Source organism: Myotis lucifugus, unplaced genomic scaffold (genome assembly GCF_000147115.1).
Source record: "Myotis lucifugus unplaced genomic scaffold, Myoluc2.0 scaffold_525, whole genome shotgun sequence".
NCBI classification, from domain to species: domain Eukaryota; kingdom Metazoa; phylum Chordata; class Mammalia; order Chiroptera; family Vespertilionidae; genus Myotis; species Myotis lucifugus.
Window position 1 is genome coordinate 571,851 of NW_005871573.1, and position 12,341 is coordinate 584,191.

The 12,341-nt window shown below is 56.2% G+C and overlaps 1 protein-coding gene across 2 annotated transcripts; it reads right to left on the reverse strand.

Moving 5' to 3' along the window:
* Nucleotides 1-2,439: 2,439 nt before the first annotated feature.
* SYNM (synemin) lies at nucleotides 2,440-12,133 on the reverse strand. Of its 2 annotated transcripts, XM_006103978.3 has the most exons (4): nucleotides 11,988-12,133; nucleotides 8,299-8,369; nucleotides 3,846-6,277; nucleotides 2,440-3,128 (listed from the first exon to the last, which is right to left on the reverse strand). In XM_006103978.3, exons 1-4 carry the CDS (start codon nucleotides 12,062-12,064, stop codon nucleotides 2,847-2,849), a joined length of 2,862 nt encoding a protein of 953 aa, XP_006104040.2. In that variant the 5' UTR covers nucleotides 12,065-12,133; the 3' UTR covers nucleotides 2,440-2,846. The 2 variants fall into 2 exon arrangements, with proteins under 2 accessions (XP_006104040.2, XP_023600996.1); XM_023745228.1 differs by lacking the exon at nucleotides 8,299-8,369 and having other exon boundaries at nucleotides 11,988-12,127.
* Nucleotides 12,134-12,341: the final 208 nt, after the last annotated feature.

Here is a 12,341-nt window from a genome sequence, read left to right on the forward strand (position 1 = left end):
ACCGTGAAGCCAAGATCAGATACGAGATACATACATACCCCTATGCACAGGAGTGGCCCAGCACGCGGAAACCCAGGAGGCCAGGCCCCACGTGGCCGACTGAGACCCACCGCGCCCCAAGGACAGCTCGGGCAGGCCCGGGCGCTGGCGACACGCCTCCCCAGCCGGGAGGTGGCATCAGCAGGCACCGTGCGAGTCCTCGGGTGGGCTGGGCGCCCCCACGCGCCTCCGGGCCCATGTGACGGTGCGTGGCCTTTCCTGGCCTCCGGTGCTCCCATAAGCAGTTTCCGTTTTACCTCCTAAGTGGTTCTTCGTGCCAACAAATGCCTTTACCCACCGGCACGGCTGTGGCCCGAGAGCTCCCCTCGAAAAGGCGGGGAAATGTCGGCACCTCACTGCGCGTACACAGCCCTCGGCCCAGGGCGGGAGTCCGGTTTGGAGTTCAATTCTGGGGAAAGCCCTCTCTTAGGGGAAGGTAATAGGGATGGAGAATAAAAGGCTGATAAAAGGAGGTTTGAAGGTGCTCGAGTCGGTATGTGTGAGCGGTGCTTCCTCCCCCCGAACCCCCTTTTCCTCAGGCTGCAGGCTGGTGCCAGGACCACAAGGCTGCCAAACCACTGGTTTCATCTGTGAAAGAGGCCACCTCCGGAATCCATGGGGAAAACCAACCAAAAAGATCCAAGTGACAGGGCGGAGGGAGGCAGGGTCCCTTGTCCTCCTCAGGCGGGTGACAGCGACCACACAACCCTCTCATACCCACCCTGCCCTCCCCCACAAGACAGGCCTGTGGAATGAAGGCTGCGTGGGAAGAAGGGGCGAGAGGCGGTCACCACTCCCTGAGTGTCCCATCTACCGCCACCAGGCTCCCTGGCGGTGACGGTGACGTTCTCACACCATCCAGTCCTATGTGAACACCAGCCACCGGGCCTGCGCTCCGACCGCCACGCTTTCTCGCTTTGTGCTAACCGTGTCAAGTCCTGGCTAAATTCAAGAATGAGCTTTTCACATGGGTTCCGCAGTGGTTCCGGGCCATCGTGAAAAGCACGCATGTGAACACACGTTTTCATTAGCGTGTAAACAGGAAACACACCCCCCCCCCCCCAAGACATTCATTCTCTCGAGTGGCAATGCCAGGGTTTTGTTTTTTTTTCTTAGATTTTTATTTTTACACATTTTGTGACATTTCCCTTAGTAGGGAGCAGATTAGCAAGGGAAGCCTTTTAGATGAGGCCATCCTCAATATACATTTTAAACAATATCAAATCGAAGCAGCCCGCGGGAAGGTGAGCAGCAGTCCATGAATACTATTATGGCGAAACAACAGTAAATAGGAAAAGACCTCATCCTCACCCCCAAACCACGCTCACTCATCTCTCCTCCAGTTATCGATGACGACGACCAACTCTCCCTAAATGTTCCTTGAAGCCGGGGAGATGCGCGTCTCGGGGGCCTGAGGACCGTCCGTGTGAAACCCCGAGGGGAGAACCTCCAATGCCACCCTCACCCCTGAGGCCATGACCTACCTGAGGGTGACGCCACCTGGCTCATTCCTCCTCTGTGCACTCCGGGCAGTTCTATGATACTGTTAGAAAAAGCGTAGTCTAGGCAACATTGTGGGAAAGAAACCAGCTTGGATTACAATAATGCTGTTGTGTTTGAGAAACTAGTTTTAACGTGACGTTACACCTTTAAAGATCGAAGCTTTCACCCGGCCTGGATAGCTCAGTGGTTGAGTGGCAACCTATGAAGCCAGAGGTCACGGTTCGATTCCCAGGCAGGACTCATGCCTGGATTGTGAGCTCCATCCCCAGTAGGGGGCGTGCAGGAGGCAGCCGGTCCATGATTCTCTCCCATCGATGTTTCTCTCTCTCTCTCCCACTCTGAAATCAATAAAAAATATTTTTTTAAAAACTGAAATGCCGCAATAGCCTGGAGCTACCCTCTCCATAAATAAAATGCTCTGTTTTCTAAACTTCTGTACAGAGAAAGCAATTCATTCAAGTCTTACAGTGGGTTTAACTCTATGACGTGTCACTTTTTCCTAACGGTGAAATCATGTAGATTTCTCTAAGTGAGCAATCTGCTTATCTCCTATGATTTCTTTCTGAAAAGACTTCAGAAAGAGAAAAGTGCATTGTTTTCTTTTTTTTTTTTCCTTACAAGGTTAGTTGACTATTTCTTAGTAGCACATGCAAAGGAAATGTCCTCTGTAATATGTAACTTTTATCTGGTTGCCAAAGCGGCAGCTTACCTAAAGGTAGAGTTGCAAACAGGTGCGAGGCATGTCTGTGACCAGGTGCAAACTGGTGCAAACCGTCCCCAGGAGCGAAAACTCCCGGGAGGGAAAAAAAAAAAGAAATTTTAAGCCCAGTGGCTCAGTGGTTGAGCGTCAACCTATGAACCAGAACGTAACTGTTCAACGCCCAGGTTGCGGGCTCGATCCCCAGTAGGGGGCGTGCAGGAGGCAGCCGATCCATGATCCTCTCCCATCATGGATGTTTCTCTCTCTCTCTCCCTCTCCCAAACCAATAAAAATATATTTTTTTAAAAAAACAAAAAACTTTTAAGACCACAAAGATCAACGGTATTTTTGCAAAGCCCCAACTCGGATAAAACTCCAGCGCCTTTTAAGACACGCATTCATTCATTCATTCGACACCTTTCCAGGCTGCGAAGAAAGTTGACATTACCTGGTGCCCTCTTTGGAGAAATTAAAAAGAAGGGGGAGGTTTCAGTAAAGAGTGGGAACTTCACACAAACACACACACACACCCGCTTACAATGAGCCAAGGCCTCTGTGTGTTGGTACATTACGGAACCAAATACCCTCGAACACAAAGACGTTATCAAAACCAGTGCCCGTCGTCCTCGTCCGCCTGATTGTCTAGATAGAGGACGGCCACTTTCTTCTCGTCCGAGACCACCGACCTCTGGTCCACCATCCTCTGCAGCTGCACCGTCCTGTCGAACACAGCCTGCTCCCGGGAGGCCGTGCGGGCGGCCTGGTCCTCCCCACGGCCGGCCTCCCTCCAGGTGCTGCCGTGAGCATCCCCTTCCGTCCCTGTGGCGAAGAGGACCGTGGCCTCTCGGGCCCAGCGGGGGGCCGCCTCCGTGGGACTCGCGTCCATCTGAAAGGTAAACGCAGTTCCTTTGGGCCCCGGTACCGCCTGCCTTGGTGTCCTGCTGCCTGCCGACTCGCCTAGCCCCTCCGGGAAGCCCACGGAACCAGCCAGGGCCCATGTTTTGGAAATGGGCCCACAGAAGGCAGCATGCTCAGAGGTTTGGGTTTCTGCAAGACCTCGGTGCCTAAAGGGTCTGCTCATGCCCGGCTGGCGGTGGCTCAGTGGGTGAGCGTCAACCTGTGAACCAGGAGGTCACGGTTCGATTCCCGGTCAGGGCACATGCCTGGGTTGTGGGCTCGATCCTCAGTGGGGGGCGTGCAGGAGACAGCTGATCCATGATTCTCTCTCATCATGGATGTTTCTCTCTCTCCTTCTCCCTTTCTCTCTGAAATTGATAAAAATATATTTTTAAAAAGTAATAATCATCATCACCAACCTCCCCTGCCCCAGAAACAGGGCCCTGAAAACTCCTTTCCCTTTGAGCATGAAACTGTTTGGAGCCGCATTCCCGGTGGCTCCCTGACCTGTGTCGAGTTCTGGGTCGGGGAAGGGGGGGAGGCCAAGTTGTTCTGCACCCCCTGCCTTCTGCCAGGCAGGGTCAGGCACCGGGGAGACAGTTTCTTTGGACACTCGACTTGGACCGGGACCTACTCGAAAGCGCCTCAAAAACCAGCGGGCTCCCTCAGAACTGGCTGCCCGGCCCCAGCCACCTTCCCCACTCACCTGTCCTGCAGCCGGTCCTTCGGGGGGGACCTGCTCGGTCCTCCAAACTCCAGAGGGGCCGATTTTAATGTGTCTCACAGACGAGCTGACGTCCTCCAGCACGTGCGAGCGGGCAAAGCCCCGCGGGCTGGTGACCTCCACGGTGGCCGACACCGGCCCCTGCGTGGTGGTGACCGTCTCCGAGCTGCGAGAGGCCCAGCCGGCGTCCTCGTCCTCGGCGGAGGCGCTGTACAGCTCCTGGGTGGCCCAGCGCTTGAAGCCCAAGCCGGTCGCCGGGGGTGACGCTCCAGCGTCCCCGTCTGGGCTCCCGGGTCCCGGGCTGCGTCGCTGGGCCAGGCTGCCTCGCACCACCGCCTCCACGGCTCGCTCTATCTCACCCGCGTCGTCTCTGCTCAGCTCCTCCAGGTCTAGCTGGTCGGTGTCCACGGTCTGGGACAGGTTGACTTCGGCCACCAGGGTCATGGCCCCGCCGCCCGAGGGCTGGACTTTCTTCACGTCCACCGAGAGGCGGCCACCCAGCCCGCCCTGGTCCTGGGCGGTGAGGGCGGACAGCTCCTCCCTCACCCGCTCCGGGAGGCTCTCCTCCAGCTGCTCCATCACCTCCACCAGCTGGTGCCTGGGCTCCCTGAAGTCTCTGTTGATGGACGTGTGGAACTGGTGCGGGATTTTAATCTCCTTGTCGACGACCGTGGCCTCGGCGTGAAACTCGCCGCTGGTCGTCTCCTCGATCCAGTGCGGGGAGCCCACCTCCGCCTCCGGAGACGATGCCGGGGTCCCCGGGGGCTTCCCCGCCGTCTCCGCCCACGAGGCCGCCGCTCCGTCCCCCGCGAGCCTCCTCCGGGACGCCGGCACGATTTCGTCCTGCCAGGAGTACCGGATGGTGGACTCCTCTTCGATGTGGATCTGCCCGTACACCGAGCCCTCGTCCCTGTCCTGCCCAAAGTCACGGCTCTCGGGGCCCTCCTCCGGGGTGGACACGAAATAACTCTGCTCTTCCTCCGAGTCACCTGCCTCCGTCACTTCCTCCACCCGCGTCGCGTTCCCTGGGGGCGGCGTGGATTTCTGACGTCGAGCCGCTGAGAACGCGACCTCCGTTTCGCCATAAACGCCCTCCTCTTCCTTCCCGAACCCCGGAGACGCGTCGTCGGCCTCCTCCACTCGGAAGGGGGTGGAAAACTCCTCCGTCCTCCGGCCCGCCACGTAGCTCAGGGGCTCTTCCACGATCTCCACGTTGACCACCTTGGCCCTGCCCTCCCTCCCCTTCAGACCGAGGCTGATGAGGTCCCCGATCATCCGCTCCGTGGACTTGGCCTTCAGCTCCACCTCGGCCTTCCCGCCCGGGCCCAGGAGGGAGTCCAGGCCGGCTCCGTCCCTCACGTCGATCTCCTCCGTCCGTCTCGACTCCACCACGATCTCCGTCTTGGTTCCCTTGTCCCCGGGCAGCTCCCTCCGGCCCACGTACGTGACTTTCGTGTCCGGGAAGGCCTCGGTCTCGGGCGACTGGGTGAACCGCTTCAGCACGCTGGACACGATGCTCTCCGCGATGGTTTCCGTCCTGGCGTCGCCGCTCGGCGAGCCCGCGGCCTCCCTGGTGTCCAGCCCGAACCTCGTCTCTCTCCTCGTGTCCATCCCTCCCCCCGGACCACCACCTGCATCCTTTGGTAGGGGCGTCCGGGCCCCTCGGGGGGCCCCCTCCTCTGCCCGGCTGTCCCGGGACACTTCCAGGCGGATCGGTATCTCTCTCGCCCGCACACCCGTCTCTTGGGGGGGCTCCCTCCCTTTCGCCTTGTCCCTCATGAGCTCGCTCTCCCTCTTCCTCGCTTCTTTATCCAACTTGGTCAGCTCCTCCCACCGTAGGTTCCTCTCCTCCGAAGCCTTCTCCTTGGAGTCAAACATCTTCTCTTCTCGCTTCACGTGGATGGTCACCGGCCGGTTTCTCTCCTGCTCCCTCTTGGCCGGAGCTTCCGTTTTCTTTCCCAGAACGACGATCCTCTCCTCGGACCGGGCGCTCTCGGAGGCACCCACCGCCACTCGGTCCCTGCGGTCGCGGTGGGACTCGCGGGCAGGGCTGGCCTCCCTGGCCAGACATGCCTTGGGACCGTCGGTTCTCGGTCTCCCAGGGAATGTCTGCGCGGGCACCTCGGCTTTCCTCGAAAGCCCGGACACGGGAGAGAAAGTCCTGAAGCGGGCCTGACTGTTGGCGGTCTTCTCGTAGGCGGTCTCCCGCCGGGCGGTGGGCAGGACAGGAGATCCCGGGCCCGGGAAGCGTCCCCTGGCGGCGGGCCCCGTGGCTGTGCGCGGCGCGGGCCGTGTCCAGCTGCGACGGACACTCCCGGGGGGCGGCTTGTGCCTCAGAAACAGATTTCTCTCGTTTTCCCTCATTTCCCTCTGTAACGCCGAATGGGTGTGCTGGTAGGCCGTGGTTCTGAACTCTGTAGGAAGCAAACGGTTCATTAAAACGAGCATCATCGGTACCTCTTTCTATCATAAAAGCATCCCCCCTCCCAGGTCTATCCCATCCCATCCAATAAACACACACTATGACCACGGAACGGTCGTCATCAATAAGATGGTTTCAAATCTCCAAATGATCCTGTTACAATAAAACATGGCACTGTAGCCCTGGCTGGTGTTCTCGGTGGTTATAGAGCAGTGGTTCTCAGCCTTCTGGCCCTTTAAATACAGTTCCTCAGGTTGTGACCCAACCATAACATTATTTCCGTTGCTACTGCATCACTGTCATGTTGCTACTGTGATGAATCGTCATGTAAATATCTGATATGCAGGATGGTATTAGGCGACCCCTGTGAAAGGGTCGTTCGACCGCCAAAGGGGTCGCGACCCACAGGTTGAGAACCGCTGTTCTAGAGTGTTAGCCCGCACACCGAAGGGTCTTGGGTTCGATTCCCGGTCAAGGGCCCATACGTCGGTTGCAGGTTCAATCACCACCCCCAGTTGGGGCACGTGTAGGAGGCAACCCATCGATGGGTCTCTCACATTGATGTAACTCTCTCTCTCTCTCTCTCTCTCTCTCTCTCTCTCTCTCTCACCATCCACCCTGAGAGCATCCCCCTCCCACCCTGGTGCTACCCACACCCCATCCTGCCTTCTCTCCCCATTGGTCTCCATGGCAGCAAAGGCCAAGGGCCCTCTTATACAGGAGGGAGATCAAGAGAGGACAATTTCTACGAAGATTCCTCTTTTGGGGTCAATATCTGGTTCTCCACTGACACCTCACAGAAGGCGAACCCCAGGAAAGGATGTAGGAACTGCGTGGTTGTCTAATGCAGGCTCACCAAGAGATCTGCAAGATCCGGGCTAGTTTTAGGCCCATCACCTTGTGGGCAGGGGCCCCGCGTTATCTGACGCGCTGTGACCACAGGAGCATACAGCCACTCAGAAGTGTGACCGACCCGCTGTGTGGGAACGCATCCGAACACTTATTCGGTGAACAGCTTCAAGGGCACCCATCCTCCTGGGCACAGAGCTCCGAAACAACACGCTTTAGTCTAACCCAGTGATGGCGAACCTATGACACGCGTGTCAGGGGTGACACGCGAACTCATTTTTTGGGTTGGTTTTTCTTTGTTAAAATGGCGTTTAAATACATAAAATAAATATCAAAAATATGTCTTTGTTTTACTATGGCTGCAAAGATCAAAAAATGTCTATATGTGACACGGCACCAGAGTTAAGTTAGGGTTTTTCAAAACGCTGACACGCCGAGCTCAAAAGGTTCGCCATCACTGGTCTAATCCTTCCTTCCTTTGGCCACGATACATAATTGCTACAATATATTTTAGTTTACGAATACTGTCTCTGGATCCTTGAAGAAGCTTGGAGAACAATGAATGCATGAAACAAGGTAGCAGACACCTGAATGCTCTCTTCCTGAACTCTTCCCAGGATCGAAAATCAGAGCCCGTAAAAGATTAGGGAGCCCGGGACCTAACCTGGGGTCCTCCTCAGAGTCTGGTCCTGGCCCCTGTTTGCTCTCCACCCCACCCCCACCCTCCCCCACCCCCCGCTTCTTTCTAAGTCACGGGTGGGGAACCTTTTTTCTGCCAAGGGCCATTTGGATACTTACCAGAATAAGGGCCTGGAAATCACTTGGCCTCTGGCCCTGCCAAGGCATTAGGGGTGAGTTAATAAACTGTTGGACCAAACAGAGCAGGCTGGTTTCTAAGTGGGTCATTCTGTATGGCCCGAGAGTGATATCATAAATACGTAAATGGCCCTGGGCAGGAAAAAAGATCCCCGCCCCTGAGAACGGTGGCCCTTTGGATAAAATCTATTCTGTACGTAAGAGAGGGGTGAACAACGGTTATGCGACAAAACCACATCTGAACCCCAATGCCTCCAGGAAAACGATGCTTTGCTATTTATCCTCGGGCGGAAGCTGTCCAGACGGGAAGCATCTTGAAGTTCAAGAATTAGCTGTTCTGGTCTTTACCTCTTGGCAGGTGTTCCATGCGCTCAGCCAGGATCCGTATCTCTGGATTACTTTCTCCTTCCAATAAGGCTCTGTGGAAATAATGATAATAATAACAATTCATTAGGAAATAGAGCACAAGATGGGCTCTGAGGGCCGCACTGTGGAGTCCTGGGTCGATGACCACAACATCACAGGCTCTGAGTTTGAGGACTTGTGTCTGAACGCAGACCCGGGGGGCAGAGCATCCATCCGACCGAATGAGCAAAATGAGGGTCTAGCCCTGGCTGGTTTTCTCAGTGGTTAGAGCATCAGCCCGGAAACTGAGGGGTCCTGGGTTCGATTCCGGTCAAGGGCATGTACCTCGGTTGCAGGCTCGATCCCTGGTCCCATTTGAGACATCAATCATGTCTCTCTCTCACATCAATGTTTCTTTCTCTCTGTTGCTCCCCCTCCCTTCCACTCTCTCTCAAACAAATACACAAAACAACAACAACAACGAAAGCATTTGATCAGGTGATTTCTTTGGCCATGTCTAGCTCCAAAAGTTTAAGAAACTGCAGCATCTTCATCAGGTTGTGATTCCCGCCGGCAACCGAGAGCCCCGAGGACACTGTGGCCATGGCAGCTTTGGGCCCGCGGACCGGGCGTGCTGGGGCTGGGTCGGCCCGGGATGTCCCTTGCGCGAGGAGACCCTAGGAGGCTGGCTGCTGCGGGCACAACAATTGTCGCGTTGCCGGAGCGACGCGGGACGTCACTAACTTCCCTGCCAAGAAATGACACGCTGTGGATGGCAACGGGCAGGCAGCAGCAGGGGCCACTTGGAAACGCTGCCGATTACCGCTGAGAGCCGGGCACGGAAACAGAGGTGGGACGCCAGGGCCGGGCAGGGGCCTGGCGCCTCAGGCAAACGGGAACCACGTTCCATGCCCACTGATTCCAAGGCTGGTGATTCCCACGGATACAGGAATCCCGTGGGCGGCGGGGGGAGCCAGCCAAGGGGAACCCCTTCTTTTTTTTTCTTGATATATTTTTATTGATTTCAGAGAGGAAGGGAGAGGGAGAGAGAGAGAAACATCAATGATGAGAGAGAATCATGGATCAGCTGCCTCCTGCACGCCCCACACTGGGGATGGAGCCCCCAACCCGGTCATGTGCCCCGACCAGGAATCGAACTGTGACCTCCTGGTTCCTAGGTCGATGCTCAACCACTGAGCCATGTCGGCTGCTGGGTGGGGAGCCCTTTCTCATGAAAACAGCAAAGATGATGGCGAGATGGATTCTACGCAAGGTGTGTGCGGACAGGTTTGCCACGGACGCCGGGCCGGACACGTACACGTGTGCCGATGCCAGAAGACAGACGAGGGGCAGGGCCCGGAGCCCAGCCCTTCCACTCGGGGCAACAGCCAGGAAGCGGGACACCAGCCCATTAATCCCACACCCTCGTGACCAGGCGCTTCAGGTCCCAGGAACACAAATAGCTCCCGAAGCTGAGAAAATTCTGAGGCCTGTACCGGATCGGAGGAATGTTCTGGGTAAAAGGAAGACTCTGAGGGTGGGCGCCCGAGGATGCCACCGACAGCGAAGGGGCCAGGGTGGGGCTTGGTGAGAAGGCCATGTGCTGGTTCAGACCCGGCGGAAAGCCTCAGGTACCACAGGGCTTGTCGCGGCCCAAGCGGCCCAAGTCAGGACTGAAAGTGTTGGGGAGCACAGGTCAGCAGATTACATCCATGACAGGTGTATGTGGAGAGATGTTCAGGGGAAAGAAGATCGCTCGGGCCCGGCTGCCAGTGTGGCTCAGTGGATTGAGCATCGTCCCACACACCAAGAGGCCACCTGTTCTATTCCCGGTCAGGGCACATGCCTGGATTGTGGGCTCAAGCCCCAGGGGCGTGCAGGAGGCAGCTGATCGATGATCAATGTTTCTCTCTCATTGATGTTTCTATCTCTCCCTCTCTCTTTAAAATCAATAAAAACATATTTAAAAAAATAAAATAAAAGATCTCTCACCTGGCCACAGTGGCTCAAGTGTTGAGCACCAACCTATGAACCAGGAGGTCATGGTTTGATTCCTGGTCAGGGCACTTGCTTGGATTGCGGGCTCGATCCCCAGTAGGGGTCGTGCAGGAGGCAGCCGATCCATGATTCTCTCTCATCATGGATGTTTCTCTCTCCCTCTCCCTTCCTCTCTAAAATCAATACAGATATTTTAAAAAAAGAAAGAACACAAATCCTGCAGACAGCCCCTCCAGACCACGCTGACGAAAGCCTATTCACCATCTTCTGGAGCTTTTCCCCAAAACGCCCCTACAGGGTTCCCCTCCTGGGGAAGGACTCAGACCCACATCTGTGTCCCCCTCTCGAAGGCTGGCACGGGCAGGTGTCAACTTCAGCACCCGGGCACCCATCCGGGGCCTTCCCAGGCACGGACAGGCAGGCACTGGCCATGTGATCAGTGCCTTAATTAACACACACCCTTCACAACAGACCCTGAGCCCTGCCCTCCACCAGACAAAAGGCAGAGGCATCCACAAACCCACTAGCATAGAGGCCAGAAACACATCATTTCCTCAAAACCTCTCCAAGGACCATTTTTAAAAATATATATTTTTGTTGTATCCAGAGAGAGGAAGGGAGAGGAGAGGGAGAGAGAGAAACATCAATGATGGGAATCATGGACCGGCTGCCTCCTGCACGCCCCCTCCTGGGGATGGAGCCCGCAACCCGGGCATGTGCCCTGACCGGGAATGGAACCGTGACCTCCTGGTTCACAGGTCGATGCTCAACCACGGAGCCACGCCGGCTGGGCTCAAAGGACTATTTTTAAGGAAGAGACTCGTATGGCTTTAAGAAGTGGGTAGAGCCTCTCTGGTTATTTTGAGGCGAGGAAACCGGCCTCCAGGCCTTGGTAACTGTGAGATGCCAACCTCCTGACTCACCACCTATTTGTGCCCGTTTCATGTGGCTCCCCAGGTCGGCAGCCTCCTCAGCAGGAAAATAAGTGGACGAGTTTGAGAAAACCACGTCTCCGGCCTCATTAAGGAGTCGGGACAAGCCCGGCCGGCGTGGCTCAGTGGTTGAGCGTCAACCTAGGAGCCAGGAGGTCACGGTTCGATTCCCGGTCATGGCACATGCCCGGGTTGCAGGCTCCATTCCCAGTAGGAGGCGTGCAGGAGGCAGCCGATCCATGATTCCCTCTCATCATTGATGTTTCTCTTTCTCTCTCCCCCCTCCCTTCCTCTCTGAAATCAATAAAAATATATGTAAAAAAGAAAAACAATCCCAGAGACAAAGCATAAAATCAGAGTCTCCTGATTGCAACCCAGAGAGGAAACAGGAAGATCCCTGCCGGGAAGAGACCGGCCTGGCATCCGGTGTTACCCAACCCCGGCTCAGAGGTGGGTTTCCGGGCCGGCCCGGCATCGGCTCCAGAGTGGTGCCAGGTTTGGGGCACCTCCCACCCCAGCCTCCGTCCATGTGACTCATGAGGCCCTTTGTCCCCTGGCCAGAGATGGACGCATGACTCAGGAGAGCCTGAGAGCTGGGCCTGGAATTCCATGGGGATGGCTGGGAAACAACCCCTCCTACGTTGCCAGGACAACGGCCCCTCCTCAGTTGCCAGGACAACGGCCCCTCCACCGTTGCCAAGACAACAGCCTCTCCTCCATTACCAGGACCACAGCCTGGAGCTGCCGGGAGCCCATCCTTACCGATAGGTTGCCACCTCCAGGCTGAGGCTGGTCTTCACCTGCACCAGCTCCTGATAGTCCCGCAGGTGGTCGGCCATGGCCAAGGTGAGGGCGGCCTTCTCATCCTCCAGGCGGTCAATCGCACTCTAGAAAGATCAGAGGGTGTTTAGATCAAGGCCCGGAGCTGTGCTGGGTCCAACTGGCGGGACCAATAGTCCAGGACACAGAGAGATGAAAACCGTCCAGGTTAAAGGGGCAGTCATTGAAAGGATGGTTTTAAGTGGTGCATTTGTTCCATGTCGTTTTTTTTATTAATATTACATATGGAAGTTTTGTGTGTTTTTTAATCCTCACCTGAGGATATTTTTCCATTGA